This window comes from Oncorhynchus gorbuscha, unplaced genomic scaffold, assembly GCF_021184085.1.
Source record: "Oncorhynchus gorbuscha isolate QuinsamMale2020 ecotype Even-year unplaced genomic scaffold, OgorEven_v1.0 Un_scaffold_800, whole genome shotgun sequence".
NCBI classification, from domain to species: domain Eukaryota; kingdom Metazoa; phylum Chordata; class Actinopteri; order Salmoniformes; family Salmonidae; genus Oncorhynchus; species Oncorhynchus gorbuscha.
In genome coordinates, this window is record NW_025745815.1 from 283,705 (window position 1) to 304,459 (window position 20,755).

The following is a 20,755-nucleotide window of genomic DNA, read 5'->3' on the forward strand; positions in this document are numbered from 1 at the left end:
GGATAGATGGTCTTGTAGTGGATAGTCTTGTAGTGGATAGTCTTGTAGTGGATGGTCTTGTAGTGGATAGATGGTCTTGTAGTGGATAGATAGTCTTGTAGTGGATAGATGGTCTTGTAGTGGATAGTCTTGTAGTGGATAGTCTTGTAGTGGATGGTCTTGTAGTGGATAGATGGTCTTGTAGTGGATAGATAGTCTTGTAGTGGATAGATGGTCTTGTAGTGGATAGATGGTCTTGTAGTGGATAGATGGTCTTGTAGTGGATAGATGGTCTTGTAGTGGATAGATGGTCTTGTAGTGGATAGATGGTCTTGTAGTGGATAGATGGTCTTGTAGTGGATAGATGGTCTTGTAGTGGATAGATGGTCTTGTAGTGGATAGATGGTCTTGTAGTGGATAGATGGTCTTGTAGTGGATAGATGGTCTTGTAGTGGATAGATGGTCTTGTAGTGGATAGATGGTCTTGTAGTGGATAGATGGTCTTGTAGTGGATAGATGGTCTTGTAGTGGATAGATGGTCTTGTAGTGGATAGATGGTCTTGTAGTGGATAGATGGTCTTGTAGTGGGTGGTCTTGTAGTGAGTGGATAGTCTTGTAGTGGATAGATGGTCTTGTAGTGGATGGTCTTGTAGTGAGTGGATAGTCTTGTAGTGGATAGTCTTGTAGTGGATAGTCTTGTAGTGGGTGGATAGTCTTGTAGTGGATAGATGGTCTTGTAGTGGATAGATGGTCTTGTAGTGGATAGTCTTGTAGTGGATAGATGGTCTTGTAGTGGATAGATGGTCTTGTAGTGAGTGGATAGTCTTGTAGTGGGTGGTCTTGTAGTGGGTGGATAGTCTTGTAGTGGATGGTCTTGTAGTGGGTGGATAGTCTTGTAGTGGGTGGTCTTGTAGTGAGTGGATAGTCTTGTAGTGGATAGATGGTCTTGTAGTGGATAGTCTTGTAGTGGATGGTCTTGTAGTGAGTGGATAGTCTTGTAGTGGGTGGATAGTGAGTGAATAGTCTTGTAGTGGGTGGGAGCACGTGTGGTGCTGACAACTTTAAAGGCCCAGTTCAATCAAAAACTAGACCTCTCTGTGTTTATATATATTTTATATGAGATTGGAATAAATCTGTGCAATTTGTGAAATGTATGATAATGCCCTTGTAGTGTACGAGCTGTTTAAAAAGACTGTTCTGGTGGGATGGAGTTTTGGCCTGCCTGGTGACATCATCAGCTCGTAAATTGGTAGTAGACCAATAAGAAAGAGAGTTCCAAACCTCTCTGCCAATAACAGCTAGTCTTCAGTTTCCCCCTCCCCTACTCAGACCACTCCCAGACAGTCCTAGCAAAATTCTTGTTTGAGAAATTGCTCCCTTTTTTTTAGAAGCTAATTTTTTGTTTCTCTTTGACCATTTCAATTGAAAACAATCACAGTTAGACACTTCGTTGTTACCCAGAAATTATTTTACATTTAAATCAAAATGTCTGCATTGGACCTTTAAGAAGTTAGGGGCACCAGACAGTCACAGGGGAACCAGAAAAAGAGATGATCGATCCTACCTTTCAACACATCACCTGGAGTATCTATCCAGCTGTTAGCCCGCTATTAGCCAGCTGTTAGCCAGCTGTTGGCCCGCTGTTAGCCCGCTGTTAGCCCGCTGTTAGCCTGCTGTTAGCCCGCTGTTAGCCCGCTGTTAGCCTGCTGTTAGCCAGCTGTTAGCCCGCTGTTAGCCTGCTGTTAGCCTGCTGTTAGCCAGCTGTTAGCCCGCTGTTAGCCCGCTGTTAGCCAGCTGTTAGCCCGCTGTTAGCCCGCTGTTAGCCTGCTGTTAGCCAGCTGTTAGCCCGCTGTTAGCCCGCTGTTAGCCTGCTGTTGGCCAGCTGTTAGCCCGCTGTTAGCTAGGTAGCATGACTGGACAAGGTTGATACATGAATGGTCAAGGTTTCTTGTTATCAAACAAATAGTTAGGGCCTGCGGCACGGTTTATGAAATGACTCAGTCATTCTAGAACTAGAATGTATGTGAATAATTTACAGATGTTTTAATGATGCACAGAATTTCTTTTAAAGTCAACACTTTGTAAAAAAAAATACATTTGAGGGTTCATATATACTGTCATAAATTATAATTAAAATAAATGATAGCATTACTATTGATTACCCAGCTCATTGCCTGATAACACAGACACTGCATAAACTCAATATTAGGAAAGAAGTCGATTTATCCAACTGAAAATGCAGACGTGAGAGAGGACCGAGTGAGCCTTATTCTACACTAGGCTACCTAATGACATCATTAAATGACTATTTCAGGCGTGGGGGTTAAGTCAGGGGGCTCAGATGCTACAGAAGCTAGTACTAATAGTCAGAGGAGCGATATTCCTGCCCCCATGTTGCCTGCCAGGACTAAAGAGTGGATGTAGTCTATCAGTGAAGCCATCTGTAAACGTATGGATGTGAACCCCAGTCTCCGCGCAGTAGAAGGACACTCGGCCCTCCACGTAGTCCAGAAACACCCCCACCTTCCTGGGCTTCTGCTCCAGGCCCACGGGGGTGACAGTGGGGGAGGTGTTAGCTACGTATTGACCCCCGCTCTTTAGGCTCAGTGTCCAGAAGCCATTGGCTGGGCTGACTGTAAACTTCCCCTTCCTGTTGATGGACTGTCTGGCCACGCCCAGGTTCCACTCTATCTTCTCTCCCACCTCCACCTCCCAGTAGTACCTGGAATGGAGTCAACATTAGTACCTGGAATGGAGTCAACATTAGTACCTGGAATGGAGTCAACATTAGTACCTGGAATGGAGTCAACTTTAATACCTGGAATGGAGTCAACATTAGTACCTGGAATGGAGTCAACATTAGTCCAGTAGTACCTGGAATGGAGTCAACATTAGTCCAGTAGTACCTGGAATGGAGTCAACATTAGTACCTGGAATGGAGTCAACATTAGTACCTGGAATGGAGTCAACATTAGTACCTGGAATGGAGTCAACTTTAATACCTGGAATGGAGTCAACATTAGTACCTGGAATGGAGTCAACATTAGTCCAGTAGTACCTGGAATGGAGTCAACATTAGTACCTGGAATGGAGTCAACATTAGTACCCGGAATGGAGTCAACATTAGTCCAGTAGTACCTGGAATGGAGTCAACATTAGTCCATTAGTACCTGGAATGGAGTCAACATTAGTCCATTAGTACCTGGAATGGAGTCAACATTAGTCCAGTAGTACCTGGAATGGAGTCAACATTAGTACCTAGAATGGAGTCAACATTAGTCCAGTAGTACCTGAAATGGAGTCAACATTAGTACCTGGAATGGAGTCAACATTAGTCCAGTAGTACCTGGAATGGAGTCAACATTAGTCCAGTAGTACCTGGAATGGAGTCAACATTAGTCCAGTAGTACCTGGAATGGAGTCAACATTAGTCCAGTAGTACCTGGAATGGAGTCAACATTAGTCCAGTAGTACCTGGAATGGAGTCAACATTAGTACCTAGAATGGAGTCAACATTAGTACCTAGAATGGAGTCAACATTAGTACCTAGAATGGAGTCAACTTTAATACCTAGAATGGAGTCAACATTAGTCTAGTAGTACCTGGAATGGAGTCAACATTAGTCTAGTAGTACCTGGAATGGAGTCAACATTAGTCTAGTAGTACCTGGAATGGAGTCAACATCAGTCCAGTAGTACCTGGAATGGAGTCAACATTAGTACCTGGAATGGAGTCAACATTAGTACCTGGAATGGAGTCAACATTAGTACCTGGAATGGAGTCAACTTTAATACCTAGAATGGAGTCAACATTAGTCTAGTAGTACCTGGAATGGAGTCAACATCAGTCCAGTAGTACCTGGAATGGAGTCAACATTAGTACCTAGAATGGAGTCAACATTAGTACCTAGAATGGAGTCAACATTAGTCCAGTAGTACCTAGAATGGAGTCAACATTAGTCCATTAGTACCTGGAATGGAGTCAACATTAGTACCTGGAATGGAGTCAACATTAGTCCAGTAGTACCTAGAATGGAGTCAACATTAGTCTAGTAGTACCTGGAATGGAGTCAACATTAGTACCTGGAATGGAGTCAACATTAGTCCAGTAGTACCTGGAATGGAGTCAACATTAGTACCTGGAATGGAGTCAACATTAGTACCCGGAATGGAGTCAACATTAGTCCATTAGTACCTGGAATGGAGTCAACATTAGTCCATTAGTACCTGGAATGGAGTCAACATTAGTCCAGTAGTACCTGGAATGGAGTCAACATTAGTCCAGTAGTACCTGAAATGGAGTCAACATTAGTACCTAGAATGGAGTCAACATTAGTCTAGTAGTACCTGGAATGGAGTCAACATTAGTCCAGTAGTACCTGGAATGGAGTCAACATTAGTCCAGTAGTACCTGGAATGGAATCAATATTAGTCTAGTAGTACCTGGAATGGAGTCAACATTAGTCCATTGGTACCTGGAATGGAGTCAACATTAGTCCAGTAGTACCTGAAATGGAGTCAACATTAGTACCTAGAATGGAGTCAACATTAGTACCTAGAATGGAGTCAACATTAGTACCTAGAATGGAGTCAACATTAGTACCTAGAATGGAGTCAACATTAGTCCAGTAGTACCTGGAATGGAGTCAACATCAGTCCAGTAGTACCTGGAATGGAGTCAACATTAGTCCAGTAGTACCTGAAATGGAGTCAACATTAGTACCTAGAATGGAGTCAACATTAGTCCAGTAGTACCTGGAATGGAGTCAACATTAGTCCAGTAGTACCTGGAATGGAATCAATATTAGTCCAGTAGTACCTGGAATGGAGTCAACATTAGTCCAGTAGTACCTGGAATGGAATCAATATTAGTCTAGTAGTACCTGGAATGGAGTCAACATTAGTCCATTGGTACCTGGAATGGAGTCAACATTAGTCCAGTAGTACCTGGAATGGAGTCAACATTAGTACCTAGAATGGAGTCAACATTAGTCTAGTAGTACCTGGAATGGAGTCAACATTAGTCCAGTAGTACCTGGAATGGAGTCAACATTAGTCCAGTAGTACCTGGAATGGAGTCAACATTAGTCCAGTAGTACCTGGAATGGAGTCAACATTAGTCCAGTAGTACCTCGAATGGAATCAATGTTTTCGTCATTACAACTGATGAACTTTGCATTGAAGTCCAGTCCACATTTTAATCATTATAACTGATGAACTTAGTATTAAAGTCCAGTCCATGTTTTCATCATTATAACTGATGAACTTTGTATTCTAGTCCAGTCCATATTTTCATCATTCTAACTGATGAACTTTGTATTAAAGTCCAGTCCATATTTTCATCATTGTAACTGATGAACTTTGTATTGAAATCCAGTCCAGGTTTTCATCATTATAACTGATGAACTTAGTATTGAAAGCCAGTCCATGTTTTACTACAGCACTAGTTAAGGAAAAGAGACATGAGTGAATAGTTTCAGTGAAGTTCAACAAACAAACTATATCAGACGGTCTGACATCTGTTCTAAGAACCATAGATATATGATCATAGATCTTTATGATAATATAGATATATAAATATAGAATTCTATTATATAGGCAAACAGTATAAAGAGGGACATTACAGTACCTGCCGCTGCTGAAGGACTCTCTTCCCAGGACGTTGGCCACGCGGTCAAACCTCTTGGGGTTGTCTGGGACCTCCTGGCGTTTGTCTGTGTGTCGCACCTGTTTCCGGTCGTCTGAGACCGAGAGGAAGGCGTGGGCCGTCTTGGGACTCAGGGAGATGTCTACTAGGGTAGAGGAAGGACAGAGAAACATATAAGTGCCATGGCAACAGAAAACTCACTTAGGTAAAACAAGTACTTGGAAGGCCCAACGCCGCCATTCCTAATTCAATATCAAATTGTTTTCTGAGTAATAATTAAGTACCTTACTCTAATAGATTTCCATTAAAATGGGCAAAAATTTGAAAAGTATTTCTCAAGCAAGATTTTGGCAGTCTGGGAGTGGTCTGAGGGGGGAGGGGAAAACTGAAGACTAGCCTTTATTGGCAGAGAGGTTTGGAACTCTCTTTGTTATTAGTCTATTAACCAATTTACCACATTGTGATGTCACAATGGAAAGCCTAAACTTCCGCCCACACAAACCTGCTGATTAATATTGTATTTCCATCCAAAAACTATCAGGAAATAACACTTTCCCACACTTTTACAGTGTTAGTTTCATCAGCTGTTGTACAATATGATATAAAACACAGAAAAACTGAATTTTGACTGCACTGGTTCTTTAAGAACAACAAAAAAATAGATATTATGGCGTATCTAACTCTTTGGGCAGGTGGAGACATACCTGTGTATTTCTGTATTTTCTTCAGCTCTGCAAAAGATAACAGCTTCAGTAAGAATCCTTCCCAGACAAACAGAACTGACATTTCACTCACCCTAAAGATAACAGTTCCATAAGAATCCTTCCCAGACTAACAGATCTAACATTTCACTCACCCTAAAGATAACAGCTCCATAAGAATCCTTCCCAGACAAACAGAACTGACATTTCACTCACCCTAAAGATAACAGTTCCATAAGAATCCTTCCCAGACAAACAGATCTGACATTTCACTCACCCTAAAGATAACAGTTCCATAAGAATCCTTCCCAGACTAACAGATGTGACATTTCACTCACCCTAAAGATATGCAGTAGAATAATACAGTAATCATTTATCAGATGCTGACAGATGTCTAATCAACACAAAACATGTGGTCTACTAAAGTGTTGAGGGTGGATGTAGAACTGTAAGAGATGGATCCAGTATGATATGATCGTATCTGTAGTGTAAATACTAACCAGCTTTAGAGAGTCTACAGAGCTCTCCTTTAAGCACGTACATCAGGTCTGACACTGCTCTCCTGGTCACGCCCATACAGGGGTCCGTCTCCATGGAAACCTTGGACCAGTCCCTCCTCTCAGAGTAGCCCATGGTGGAAGTGGTGCTCTGCAAAGTACATAGAGGACAAACAATCAAACACGGTTATATTTTAAGATGAAATATAAGTGGTTGGGGGACTAATTTAAGGGTTCAAGCCTTTTCTTCTGTGGTCATGATAATTAAGAAACTCTGTTTCTGTTAATGGAAATGAAGACATGATGAAGCAAAGATCAACATGTAGACCTACTGTGTCCTAATCTACATTATAAACCGGGTGGTTTGGGTCCTGCGATTCTGATTGGCTGAAATCCGAGGTATATCAGACATTATAAACTGGGTGGTTCGAGTCCTGAATGCTGATTGGCTGAATGTCGTGGTATACCACGGGTATGAAAGAACATCTGTGTTTATGTGGCCCTCTACTCCAGTTTTATTTTCGGGGCTGTGGCTAAATTAGCCTGGTAGCATTTCGTCAAACATGATTTGACTACATAGCAGACACAAAGGACAGAGATGGCGGTGTGTGCACTGACAATGGACGGGATGGGGGACGAGGTGGCTGCAGTAAGCGGTGTGTTACTCCTGGTCTTGGCCCTGGTCCTGGCTTGGCTCTCCACGCAAGTGGCAGATCGTGGAGACCACATCCTAAGCACCATCCTTACAGTCGGGGCCCACGCCTCTCTAATCGGGCTGGGGCGCCATGACAGTTACAGTGGATGGCCACCCAGTGCAGACACCCCAGAGCAGCAAACACCTCCACCCTCCCAGGAGAACAAGCCAGAGGAGGGGGAGCCTGGGTCTGAGAGGGAAGATGGGGAGATAACAGGAGAGGGGACTGCAGGGGCTGGAGTTGACCTGCTGTTGAATATCCAGGGGAAGAAACCTCAGACATACCAGCCTGATGATGATGATGAAGATGATGAGGAAGAGGATGACTATGGGGAAGAATACAAGGTTCAGAAGCTGAGCCCAGTGGTCTCCTGCACCAGCATCACGGTTCGTTTGAAGTTCCTGAATGACACAGAAGAGGTGGCAGTCCTGAGACCCCAGGATACAGTGGGTCTACTGAAGAGTAAGTACTTCTCAGGGCGGGAGTGTCAGATCAAGTTGATCTACCAGGGCCAGCTGCTTCAGGATCCCAAACGGACTCTCCCTCAACATCTCTCACAACAGTGTGATCCACTGCCACGTGTCCCAGGTGCTGCGGGAGGCCAGCCCAGAGGAGGCAGCTCGCTCTGGGGCTAGTGGGGGAATCAGGGCTGCAGGCCTGGCTCTGAGCACCAGCAGCATGGTGGTGCCTGTGTTTGTGGTGATGTTAGCCGTGGTCTGGTACTTCCACATCAACTACCGTCAGTTCTTCACCGCCCCTGCTGCCATCTCCCTGGTGGGAGTCACTGTGTTCTTCACCGCCCCTGCTACCATCTCCCTGGTGGGAGTCACTGTGTTCTTCACCGCCCCTGCTACCATCTCCCTGGTGCGAGTCACTGTGTTCTTCACCGCCCCTGCTACCATCTCCCTGGTGGGAGTCACTGTGTTCTTCACCGCCCCTGCTACCATCTCCCTGGTGGGAGTCACTGTGTTCTTCACCGCCCCTGCTACCATCTCCCTGGTGGGAGTCACTGTGTTCTTCACCGCCCCTGCTACCATCTCCCTGGTGGGAGTCACTGTGTTCTTCACCGCTCCTGCTACCATCTCCCTGGTGGGAGTCACTGTGTTCTTCACCGCCCCTGCTACCATCTCCCTGGTGGGAGTCACTGTGTTCTTCACCGCCCCTGCTACCATCTCCCTGGTGGGAGTCACTGTGTTCTTCACCGCCCCTGCTACCATCTCCCTGGTGGGAGTCACTGTGTTCTTCACCGCCCCTGCTACCATCTCCCTGGTGGGAGTCACTGTGTTCTTCACCGCCCCTGCTACCATCTCCCTGGTGGGAGTCACTGTGTTCTTCACCGCCCCTGCTACCATCTCCCTGGTGGGAGTCACTGTGTTCTTCACCGCCCCTGCTACCATCTCCCTGGTGGGAGTCACTGTGTTCTTCACCGCCCCTGCTACCATCTCCCTGGTGGGAGTCACTGTGTTCTTCACCGCCCCTGCTACCATCTCCCTGGTGGGAGTCACTGTGTTCTTCACCGCCCCTGCTACCATCTCCCTGGTGGGAGTCACTGTGTTCTTCAGCTTCCTCATCTTTGGAATGCACAGCCGGTGAGCGGGAGAGCAAGCAGGATGGAAGGGCCCTCATCTGGGCAGGAGAATGAGAGGGAAAAACAACTGTGTCAGGAGGATGAATGGAGTTAAGGGGCCTCTGCCTCAGACACCATAGAGCTCAACTGGAATCCTAAGAGTGGGTGTGCCTGTGTTTGTGCATGCACCAGCAAATAGCATAATATGAGATTGATTGTATGTGCAGAGATTTAAGTTATCTGGAATGTGTGTTTGTTAGTATGAAGCTGAGATAATACTGAGTGGTAATTTTGTTTCTCAGAAAAACAATGAGTGGGTCCAGCTCCTGTTGATCCTTTATAGGGCAGAACCATCAGCATCACACCCAGGACCACAGGCTGCTTGGTCCACTGTGTCAGCAACATCTTCTGGTCAGTTTGGCTTCACATAGCAAACATAGCCTGTTCTGTATTAGGTTGCTCTCAGAAATTAGGGTCTGTATTCAATCAGATCCGCTTAAGCCCACATCCGTATAGAAGTTGTGTGGGAGGTGGAACTGTGTTAGTGCTGTCAATCCACTGAGGTATATAAGGTGAATGCACCAATTTGTAAGTCGCTCTGGATAAGAGCGTCTGCTAAATGACTTAAATGTAAATGTAAATGTAACATGTATTTTTACTGTTCTAATGACGTTGGTAACCAGTTTTAAGGTGTGTATCCAGTCCGTACTCTGTGTTGCGTCGTGCATAAGAACAGCCCTTGGCTCTGGTATATTGATTATATGCCACCCCCCCCCCCCCCCCCGGGCCTCATTGCTTCAGTATATGATTACCGCTCTGGGGTGAAGTTTCCCCTAGGTACAGATCTAGGATCAGCTACCTTTCCCTCAATCTGAACCTTAACCATTAGTGGAGAAAATGCTAAACTGGCCCAAAAATAGCGTCTAGGGGCGACTTCACCCTACGCCATGCTTACCACTGCAACACTCTTCTGACCACCACAGAGCTCATCATGGCTCTGCTGAGAATGACAAGGCCCCAGGTCAGTGTCTCCATTCCTCAGCTGTAGAATCTCCTGTTCCAGCTCCTTCACCAGCTTCTCAACAATCCTCTAAAGAAACACAAACATTGTTACATTTGGTGTATTGACAATCACATTGTATTCTGTCAATAGGTGGTGGATGAGGTGAGTTTTCCCCTTACTATGCAAAGCCCTTTGTGTAACTCATTCACGAGAAAGGAGCTCAATAAATCCAATCAGTTATTATTGTTATTCTAAGTTTATACGTTCATAAATAAATCAGAGTATTAGTGTACATTACAGACCTCCTGCTCCCCCTGTCTCTCCTCAATGGCTGCCACCACGGCCTTGTGGCTCTTCTCCATGGAACTGACAAGGGCAGAGAACACCTTCTGGCTCTCACGCACCTCCCTCACACACGAGTTCTGATTGGACAAAAGACATGTCTGTATCTCAGACGAGTTCTAATTGGACAAAAGACATGTCTGTATCTCAGACGAGTTCTAATTGGACAAGAGACTGTCAATATCTCAGACATCAGTTCTGATTGGATAAAATACATGTCTGTATCTCACATCACTTTAAGATGATAAGGTGTGATTGGACAAAAGACATGTATGTGGTAAGGGTGGTGGATTTGTCTAACTCATCTAGATCTACATTAGGGCGTAGGGTGTAGGACCTCTCTAACCCTGTACCTGGAGAGATACCATCCTGTAGGACCTCTCTAACCCTGTACCTGGAGAGATACCATCCTGTAGGGCCTCTCTAACCCTGTACCTGGAGAGATACCATCCTGTAGGACCTCTCTAACCCTGTACCTGGAGATCTACCATCCTGTAGGGCCTCTCTAACCCTGTACCTGGAGAGATACCATCTTGTAGGACCTCTCTAACCCTGTACCTGGAGAGATAACATCCTGTAGGACCTCTCTAACCCTGTACCTGGAGATCTACCATCCTGTAGGGCCTCTCTAACCCTGTACCTGGAGAGATACCATCCTGTAGGACCTCTCTAACCCTGTACCTGGAGAGATACCATCCTGTAGGACCTCTCTAACCCTGTACCTGGAGATCTACCATCCTGAAGGACCTCTCTAACCCTGTACCTGGAGAGATACCATCCTGTAGGACCTCTCTAACCCTGTACCTGGAGAGATAACATCCTGTAGGACCTCTCTAACCCTGTATCTGGAGATCTACCATCCTGTAGGGCCTCTCTAACCCTGTACCTGGAGAGATACCATCCTGAAGGACCTCTCTAACCCTGTACCTGGAGAGATACCATCCTGTAGGACCTCTCTAACCCTGTACCTGGAGAGATACCATCTTGTAGGACCTCTCTAACCCTGTACCTGGAGAGATACCATCTTGTAGGACCTCTCTAACCCTGTACCTGGAGAGATACCATCCTGTAGGACCTCTCTAACCCTGTACCTGGAGAGATACCATCCTGTAGGACATCTCTAACCCTGTACCTGGAGAGATACCATCCTGTAGGACCTCTCTAACCCTGTACCTGGAGAGATACCATCCTGTAGGACATCTCTAACCCTGTACCTGGAGAGATACCATCCTGTAGGACCTCTCTAACCCTGTGCCTGGAGATATACCATCCTGTAGGACCTCTCTAACCCTGTGCCTGGAGAGATACCATCTTGTAGGACCTCTCTAACCCTGTACCTGGAGAGATACCATCTTGTAGGACCTCTCTAACCCTGTACCTGGAGAGATACCATCCTGTAGGACCTCTCTAACCCTGTACCTGGAGAGATACCATCCTGTAGGACATCTCTAACCCTGTACCTGGAGAGATACCATCCTGTAGGACCTCTCTAACCCTGTACCTGGAGAGATACCATCCTGTAGGACATCTCTAACCCTGTACCTGGAGAGATACCATCCTGTAGGACCTCTCTAACCCTGTGCCTGGAGATATACCATCCTGTAGGACCTCTCTAACCCTGTGCCTGGAGAGATACCATCCTGTAGGGTCTCTCTAACCCTGTACCTGGAGAGATACCATCCTGTAGGACCTCTCTAACCCTGTGCCTGGAGAGATACCATCCTGTAGGACCTCTCTAACCCTGTGCCTGGAGAGATACCATCCTGTAGGGCCTCTCTAACCCTGTACCTGGAGAGATACCATCCCGTAGGACCTCTCTAACCCTGTACCTGGAGAGATACCATCCTGTAGGACCTCTCTAACCCTGTACCTGGAGAGATACCATCCCGTAGGGCCTCTCTAACCCTGTACCTGGAGAGATACCATCCTGTAGGACATCTCTAACCCTGTACCTGGAGAGATACCATCCTGTAGGATCTCTCTAACCCTGTACCTGGAGAGATACCATCCTGTAGGACCTCTCTAACCCTGTACCTGGAGAGATACCATCCTGTAGGACCTCTCTAACCCTGTGCCTGGAGAGATACCATCCTGTAGGGCCTCTCTAACCCTGTACCTGGAGATCTACCATCCTGTAGGGTCTCTCTAACCCTGTATCTGGAGAGATACCATCCTGTAGGGCCTCTCTAACCCTGTACCTGGAGATCTACCATCCTGTAGGGTCTCTCTAACCCTGTATCTGGAGAGATACCATCCTATACGACCTCTCTAACCCTGTACCTGGAGAGATACCACCCTGTAGGACCTCTAACCCTGTACCTGGAGAGATACCATCCTGTAGGACCTCTCTAACCCTGTACCTGGAGAGATACCATCCTGTAGGTTTTCACTACAACCCTGATCTAGTGAACCTGATTCTAATAATTAGCTGGTTGATAAACTGAACCAGGTTAGTTAAAACTGGAGTTGGAGTTAGGTAGCTCTCCAGGAACAGGCTTGGAGAGCCCTGGTGTGGGAGCTAGGGGCCCATTTGGGATCGGGACTCACTTTGAGGAGCTGCAGGGAGTGTCTGAGTCTGTCGACTTTCTTCAATCGCTCCTGGATCATCTGGTCAATGTCTACAACCTGCAGCTGCAGAAGAGGATTACACCAAGGTATCATAACACCAAGAGGATTACACCAAGTTATCATGACACCAAGAGGATTACACCAAGGTATCATAACACCAAGAGGATTACAGGACGCCAAGAGCATTACACCAAGGTATCATGACACCAAGGTATCATAACACCAAGAGGATGACACCAAGGTATCATAACACCAAGAGGATTACACCAAGAGGATTACACCAAGGTATCATGACACCAAGAGGATTACACCAAGGTATCATGACGCCAAGAGGATTACACCAAGGTATCATGACGCCAAGAGGATTACACCAAGGTATCATGACACCAAGAGGATTACACCAAGGTATCATGACACCAAGAGGATTACACCAAGGTATCATGACACCAAGAGGATTACACCAAGGTATCATGACACCAAGAGGATGACACCAAGGTATCATGACACCAAGAGGATGACACCAAGGTATCATAACACCGAGATGATTACACCAAGGTATCATGACACCAACAGGATTACACCAAGGTATCATGACACCAAGAGGATTACACCAAGTTATCATGACACCAAGAGGATTACACCAAGGTATCATGACACCAAGAGGATTACACCAAGAGGATTACACCAAGTTATCATGACACCAAGAGGATTACACCAAGGTATCATGACACCAAGAGGATTACACCAAGGTATCATGACACCAAGAGGATTACACCAAGGTATCATGACACCAAGAGGATTACACCAAGGTATCATGACACCAAGAGGATTACACCAAGGTATCATGACACCAAGAGGATTACACCAAGGTATCATGACACCAAGAGGATTACACCAAGGTATCATGACACCAAGAGGATGACACCAAGGTATCATGACACCAAGAGGATGACACCAAGGTATCATAACACCGAGATGATTACACCAAGGTATCATGACACCAAGAGGATTACACCAAGGTATCATGACACCAAGGTATCTATATTACACGTACACCGTAGCCTCTTGAACCTCTTAATGTCACAATATGTTGCACTAAGGTCAGTAGAGTACCGTGTCGTGGCTCTCCTCAGGGCTCTCAGGCCGTGTCTTCCTGTAGTTGTCACAGACGTCAGCCAGGATGCGGTTGACACTAAGGTCTGGCCTGGAATGGAACAACCTCTTGCAGAGGGGACAGTAGTCTGAACGGTGCCGGGTCCAGTACCTGTAATGAGCCCAGTCCATGTTTTTATTATGCTGATGATACGCTCAGTACTCCAGTCCATGTTTTACTCATGCACTATTTGAGCTTCAGAGCTAGTGAACAACAATGTATGGATCCTCTGCAATGCTTTCAATAAAGTTCAACAAACGATAGACACCCCCGACCTCAATATTTTATAATCGTAAGATAAAGAGGGGACGTACCCACACAGGCAGTCCTGACAGAAACTGTGGCCACACGGAGTAGTCACGGGACTGCTGAAGATGTCCTTACACAGCGGGCACAGGAAGTGCCTCTCGGAGACGAGGCTGATGGTAGAGATGGTAGATGCCATGCCCTGGAAGAACACCATAGAAATCAATCAATTCATCCTTTCCATGCCCTTCTTTTCCCTCTAATCCATCTTTCCACCCTTTCCAATTCCCCTTTTTCTAAAAGGTCCAAGTTCAATATACAGTGCCTTGCGAAAGTATTCGGCCCCCTTGAACTTTGCGACCTTTTGCCACATTTCAGGCTTCAAATATAAAGATATAAAACTGTATTTTTTTTGTGAAGAATCAACAACAAGTGGGACACAAACATGAAGTGGAATGACATTTATTGGATATTTCAAACTTTTTTAACAAATCAAAAACTGAAAAATTGGGTGTGCAAAATTATTCAGCCCCCTTAAGTTAATACTTTGTAGCACCACCTTTTGCTGCGATTACAGCTGTAAGTCGCTTGGGGTATGTCTCTATCAGTTTTGCACATCGAGAGACTGACATTTTTTCCCATTCCTCCTTGCAAAACAGCTCGAGGTCAGTGAGGTTGGATGGAGAGCATTTGTGAACAGCAGTTTTCAGTTCTTTCCACAGATTCTCGATTGGATTCAGGTCTGGACTTTGACTTGGCCATTCTAACACCTGGATATGTTTATTTTTGAACCATTCCATTGTAGATTTTGCTGTATGTTTTGGATCATTGTCTTGTTGGAAGACAAATCTCCGTCCCAGTCTCAGGTCTTTTGCAGACTCCATCAGGTTTTCTTCCAGAATGGTCCTGTATTTGGCTCCATCCATCTTCCCATCAATTTTAACCATCTTCCCTGTCCCTGCTGAAGAAAAGCAGGCCCAAACCATGATGCTGCCACCACCATGTTTGACAGTGGGGATGGTGTGTTCAGGGTGATGAGCTGTGTTGCTTTTATGCCAAACATAATGTTTTGCATTGTTGCCAAAAAGTTCAATTTTGGTTTAATCTGACCAGAGCACCTTCTTCCACATGTTTGGTGTGTCTCCCAGGTGACTTGTGGCAAACTTTAATCGACACTTTTTATGGATATCTTTAAGAAATGGCTTTCTTCTTGCCACTCTTCCATAAAGGCCAGATTTGTGCAATATATGACTGATTGTTGTCCTATGGACAGAGTCTCCCACCTCAGCTGTAGATCTATGCAGTTCATCCAGAGTGATCATGGGCCTCTTGGCTGCATCTCTGATCAGTCTTCTCCTTGTATGAGCTGAAAGTTTAGTGGGACGGCCAGGTCTTGGTAGATTTGCAGTGGTCTGATACTCCTTCCATTTCAATATTATCGCTTGCACAGTGCTCCTTGGGATGTTTAAAGCTTGGGAATTTTTTTTTTGTATCCAAATCCGGCTTTAAACTTCTTCACAACAGTATCTCGGACCTGCCTGGTGTGTTCCTTGTTCTTCATGATGCTCTCTGCGCTTTTAACAGACCTCTGAAACTATCACAGTGCAGGTGCATTTATACGGAGACTTGATTACACACAGGTGGATTGTATTTATCATCATTAGTCATTTAGGTCAACATTGGATCATTCAGAGATCCTCACTGAACTTCTGGAGAGAGTTTGCTGCACTGAAAGTAAAGGGGCTGAATAATTTTGCACGCCCAATATTTCAGTTTTTGATTTGTTAAAAAAGTTTGAAATATCCAATAAATGTCGTTTCACTTCATGATTGTGTCCCACTTGTTGTTGATTCTTCACAAAAAAATACAGTTTTATATCTTTATGTTTGAAGCCTGAAATGTGGTAAAAGGTCGCAAAGTTCAAGGGGGCCGAATACTTTCGCAAGGCACTGTATCACGAGATTGAGCATGAAACACTTTGCAGTAACAGAAACCTGTAGTGTACCGTCTCTCATTAACAGGGAAGCAACTTTCACTGGGGGCATGCCCCCCCCTGACCACACATTCTGAAATTGCATTTTTATCTCCCCCCATTACTATTGTAATGTGATGCAAAAATGAGGCAACGGTGTGCTTTAGGACCATGCGGATGTCTCCGAGCGGTCGCGTAGACTGTTTGGAAAATATATATCATGCCCCCTCCCAGTTTTATCATTGTCGTCCTCTCACTTCTAAAAACCAAAGATGCACCCCATTACATACCAATATAGAGATGAAATGTAATGTCAGGTCTCCCTGAACACCTTCATGTTCTTGTCACGTAATACAGTTGTTGTCACTTGTCACTGGTACAGTTGTTGAAGGTTTCCCCCATTCATTTTTTCCCAATGGAAGGACAGCGTGCATCAAAAGCCACAGTATTCACTCGCTTCAAGGTTCAACTGAATCAACTAGTCAGTTGGGTTACAGTGCCTTCGGAAAGTATTCAGACCCCTTGACTTTTTCCACATTCTGTTATGTTACAGCCTTATTCTAAAATTGATTAAATTGTCCCCCCCCCTCCCTCAATCTACACACACAATACCCCATAATGACATCACAATACCCCATCATGACATCACATTACCCCATAATGACATCACAATACCCCATAATGACATCACAATACCCCATAATGACATCACAATACCCCATAATGACATCACAATACCCCATAATGAAAAGCAAAGCAAAAACAGGTTTAGACATTTTTGCAAATTTATTAAAATTTTTAAAACGGAAATATTGGTATTCAGACCCCAGCGATTACAGCATTGAGTCTTAGTAATGACACTACACGTTTGGCACACCTGCTTTTTGGAGAGTTTCTCCCATTCTGCTCTGCAGATCCTCCCAAACTCTGTCAGGTCGGATGGGCAGCGTTGCTGCACAGCTATTTTCAGGTCTCTCCGGAGATATTCAATCGGGTTCAAGTCCGGGCTCTGGCTGGGCCACTCAAAGACATGCAGACATTTGTCACGAAGCCATTCATGCATTCCCTTGGCTGTGTGCTTTGGGTCGTTGTCCTGTTGGAAGGTGAACTGTCACCCCAGTCTGAGGATCTGAGAGCCCCTTAGCAGGTTTTCATCAAGGATCTCTCTGTACTTTGCTCTGTTCATCTTTGCCTCGATGCTGACTAGTCTCCCAGTCCCTGATGATGAAAAACATCCCAACAACAGGATTCTGCCACCACCATGCTTCACCGTAGGGATGGTGCCAGGTTTCCTCCAGACGTGACGTTTGGCATGCAGGCCAAAGAGATCAATCTTGGTTTCATCAGACCAGAGAATCTTGTTTCTCATGGTCTGTGAGTCTTTAGGTGCCTTTTGGCAAACTCCAAGCGGGCTGTCATGTGTCTTTTACTGAGGAGTGGCTTCCATCTGGCCAAAAAGGCCTGATTTAAGGAGTGCTGCAGAGATGGTTGTCCTTCTGGAAGGTTCTCCCTTCTCCACAGAGGAACTCTGGAGCTCTGTTAGAGTGACCATTGGATTCTTGGTCACCTCCCTGACCAAGGCCCTTCTCCCTTGATTGCTCAGTTTGGCCTGATGGCCAGCTCAAGGAAGTCTTGGTGGTTCCAAACTTCTTCCATCTAAGAATGATGGAGGCCACTGTGTTCTTGGTGACCTGCAGACATGTTTTGGTACCCTTCCCCAGATCTGTGCCTCAACACAATCCTGTCTCGGGGCTCTACGGACAATTCCTTCGACCTCATGGCTTGGTTTTTGCTCTGACATACACTGCCAACTGTGGGACCTTATATAGAGAGGTGTGTGCCTTTCCTAATCATGTCCAATCAATTGAATTTACCACAGGTGGACTCCAATCAAGTGGTAGAAACGTCTCAAGGATGGTCAATGGAAACAGGATGCACCTGAGCTCAATTTTGAGTCTGACAGCAAAAGGGTCTGTGTAAATGAGGTATTTCTGTTCATAGATTTTTATACATTTGCCCCCCCCAAAAAAAAAATCGAAAAAACTGTTTTTGCTTTGTCACTATGGGGTATTGTGTGTAGATTGCTGAGGATTTTTATTTATTTAATTCATTTTAGAATAAGGCTGTAACAAAAAATACTTTCCTAAGGCACTGTTTTCTCTCAGCAAGGAATATAATACAATCCGACTTTCCAAGGTGAAATAACAATAACAATAACAATAACAACAACAACAACAATAACAATAACAATAACAATAACAACAACAACAACAACAATAACAACAACAATAACAAGAACAAGAACAAGAACAAGAACAAGAACAAGAACAAGAACAAGAACAAGAACAAGAACAAGAACAATAACAAGAACAATAACAATAACAAGAACAAGAACAAGAACAAGAACAATAACAATAACAAGAACAAGAACAAGAACAATAACAACCCAAGGACAGTGGAGGGCTACTGAAGTTAAGATGTTGACACTGACTAGAGGGAACATACAGTATTTTGTCTTAAATATAGTGTGCATCTAGGATCCTCTCTGAAGTTCTGGAGACTTCAATAGACCCAGACCCGCTTCTGATAATCCTGGGAGTGTCTGATTCCCTAAACGGATTAACACAACCCACAAAAACAACTCATCTCTTAGTCTAATTTCTGCAAAAACATGTATCTTGTTGTTTTGGAAAAGGAGGGAAGCGCCCTCTACCAAATTATGGCTCAGTGAATTAGCAAACACTGTACACTTAGAAAGAATTAGATATATTCTGAACAATAAATTATCAACATTTGATCAAATCTGGCAGCCTTTCCTCTCCTACTTGGACGAGTCGGCGCTGTGAATTTGTACTTATTAACTCACTCTCAATTGTAATATTTTAATCTACCTTTGGGCAGCATGTGCTGGCCCAGCCACCCGAGCAGTTGGGAGGGGGGGGGGAAGGGGAATAGGGAGGAATAGAGGGGGGGATAAAGGGGGGAGTAAGTGGGGGAATAAGTTTGGGAGGGTAAAGGGGGGGAGGTGACATCTACCCTCTTTCTTTCTACCTGTCCTTGTTGTGTATGTCGTGTTTTGTACCCAGAACTCTGGGTCTTGTTGTTCCTGTCTGCTCATTTATTTTTAGATAAGAATTGTACACTTGTCTTTTATACCGAAACACCATTCTTGTGTGTGTTCAATCAAAAATATTTGAAAGAAAATATAGTCTGCATCCTAAATGGCACCCTATTCCCTATGGGGCCCTGGGTCAAAAGTAGTGCACTATCAAGGAAATAGGGTGCCATTTGCAGTATTGGAGAGAAAGCCATTGAGACATGGTGCAGCCAACAGACTCCCAACATAAAAGCTATGACCTCATGTCCTTGACATCACCGCAGCGAGCAAAGTCACATTCCAGCTAATCCAATCTGATTGGACGAAAGACAGGATGTGGAGATTCTCAAAGGAAGAATGTTTCTTTGTCAAGCAGTGAAGGCTTGTCTTTGGATATTTCACGACTGGAACTCTTTCAGGTCACAGATTCACCTGAGCTCGCCTAATGTTTCTGTGTGTGTCTCATAGCCAAGTCAGTTATGTGATCATGTGTGTCATTCAAAGAAAAGTGTCTGTCTATCTGTCTGTCTGTCTGTCTGTCTGTCTGTCTGTCTGTCTGTCTGTCTGTCTGTCTGTCTGTCTGTCTGTCTGTCTGTCTGTCTGTCTGTCTGTCTGTCTGTCTGTCTGTCTGTCTGTCTGTCTGTCTGTCTGTCTGTCTCTGTCTGTCTGTCTGTGTGTGTGTGTGTGTGTGTGTGTGTGTGTGTTTGAGAGACAGAGAGCGTAACATTCCCTGGTATGCAGTAGAACAGGTAACACCAAGCATTCTGTTCCATAATGAAGGAATCAACACAACACTCAACACCTGCATGACCTCTTCCAGCTGTTATTCTCACTACAATCACAACTGTTTGTTTTACCTCAAAGCACAGTGTGGTACCTATAAAGTTGTGACTTCCTGAACTGAGAAGAGTGACGTCCTGACCTGTTCAGTCGTAACCATGAAAAAGATGTTTCGCATACTGTTCTGAACAGAGAGCCGACGTCCTGACCAGGAGGATTGATTAGAATAAGCTTTATTGTTCCCAACCTGTGTTCAGTACGATGTTAACAAGTTAAACCTACCTGTCCCACTTATTCCTTTCCAGGTGCTCAGAGCTTCGGTCGCTAGTCAGTCTGTGTCTCTTCCTGTATTCAGAGACCAGGTGACAGGTGTGAGTTCCTAGAAAGGTGCTTGTGGGTGGGGTTTAATCCAGGTGTGTTCAGCTGTTGTCAGTCAATCAGGTGTTTGCTTTGGGAGGAGCCTGTAACCTTAGACATTGGCTACGTCCCAATTATCTCTCCTTCCTCCT

The 20,755-nt window shown here is 45.0% G+C and overlaps 1 protein-coding gene and 1 pseudogene across 1 annotated transcript; one reads left to right on the plus strand and one right to left on the minus strand.

Annotated features, from left to right (window-relative positions):
* Positions 1 to 1,927: 1,927 nt before the first annotated feature.
* Positions 1,928 to 20,583, minus strand: LOC124020292 (E3 ubiquitin-protein ligase TRIM39-like). The gene is made up of 10 exons (XM_046335644.1): positions 20,529 to 20,583; positions 14,466 to 14,599; positions 14,112 to 14,262; positions 12,978 to 13,061; positions 10,391 to 10,510; positions 10,041 to 10,175; positions 6,827 to 6,974; positions 6,330 to 6,356; positions 5,608 to 5,770; positions 1,928 to 2,701 (listed from the first exon to the last, which is right to left on the minus strand). The coding sequence occupies exons 2-10, from the start codon at positions 14,594 to 14,596 to the stop codon at positions 2,317 to 2,319; spliced, it is 1,344 nt and encodes a 447-aa protein (XP_046191600.1). The 5' UTR covers positions 14,597 to 14,599; positions 20,529 to 20,583; the 3' UTR covers positions 1,928 to 2,316.
* LOC124020293 lies at positions 7,359 to 9,669 on the plus strand (annotated as a pseudogene).
* Positions 20,584 to 20,755: the final 172 nt, after the last annotated feature.

Excerpts from the sequence above, each read along its gene's own strand:
- LOC124020292 (XM_046335644.1), bottom strand. The coding sequence starts at position 14,596 with ATGGCATCTACCATCTCTACCATCAGCCTCGTCTCCGAGAGGCACTTC. Across the intron at positions 13,062-14,111 it reads CTGAGGAGAGCCACGACACG|CTGCAGGTTGTAGACATTGA; the intron begins GTACTCTACTGA and ends CCTCTTCTGCAG. Across the intron at positions 5,771-6,329 it reads GAAAATACAGAAATACACAG|TAGACATCTCCCTGAGTCCC; the intron begins GTATGTCTCCAC and ends CCTCTACCCTAG.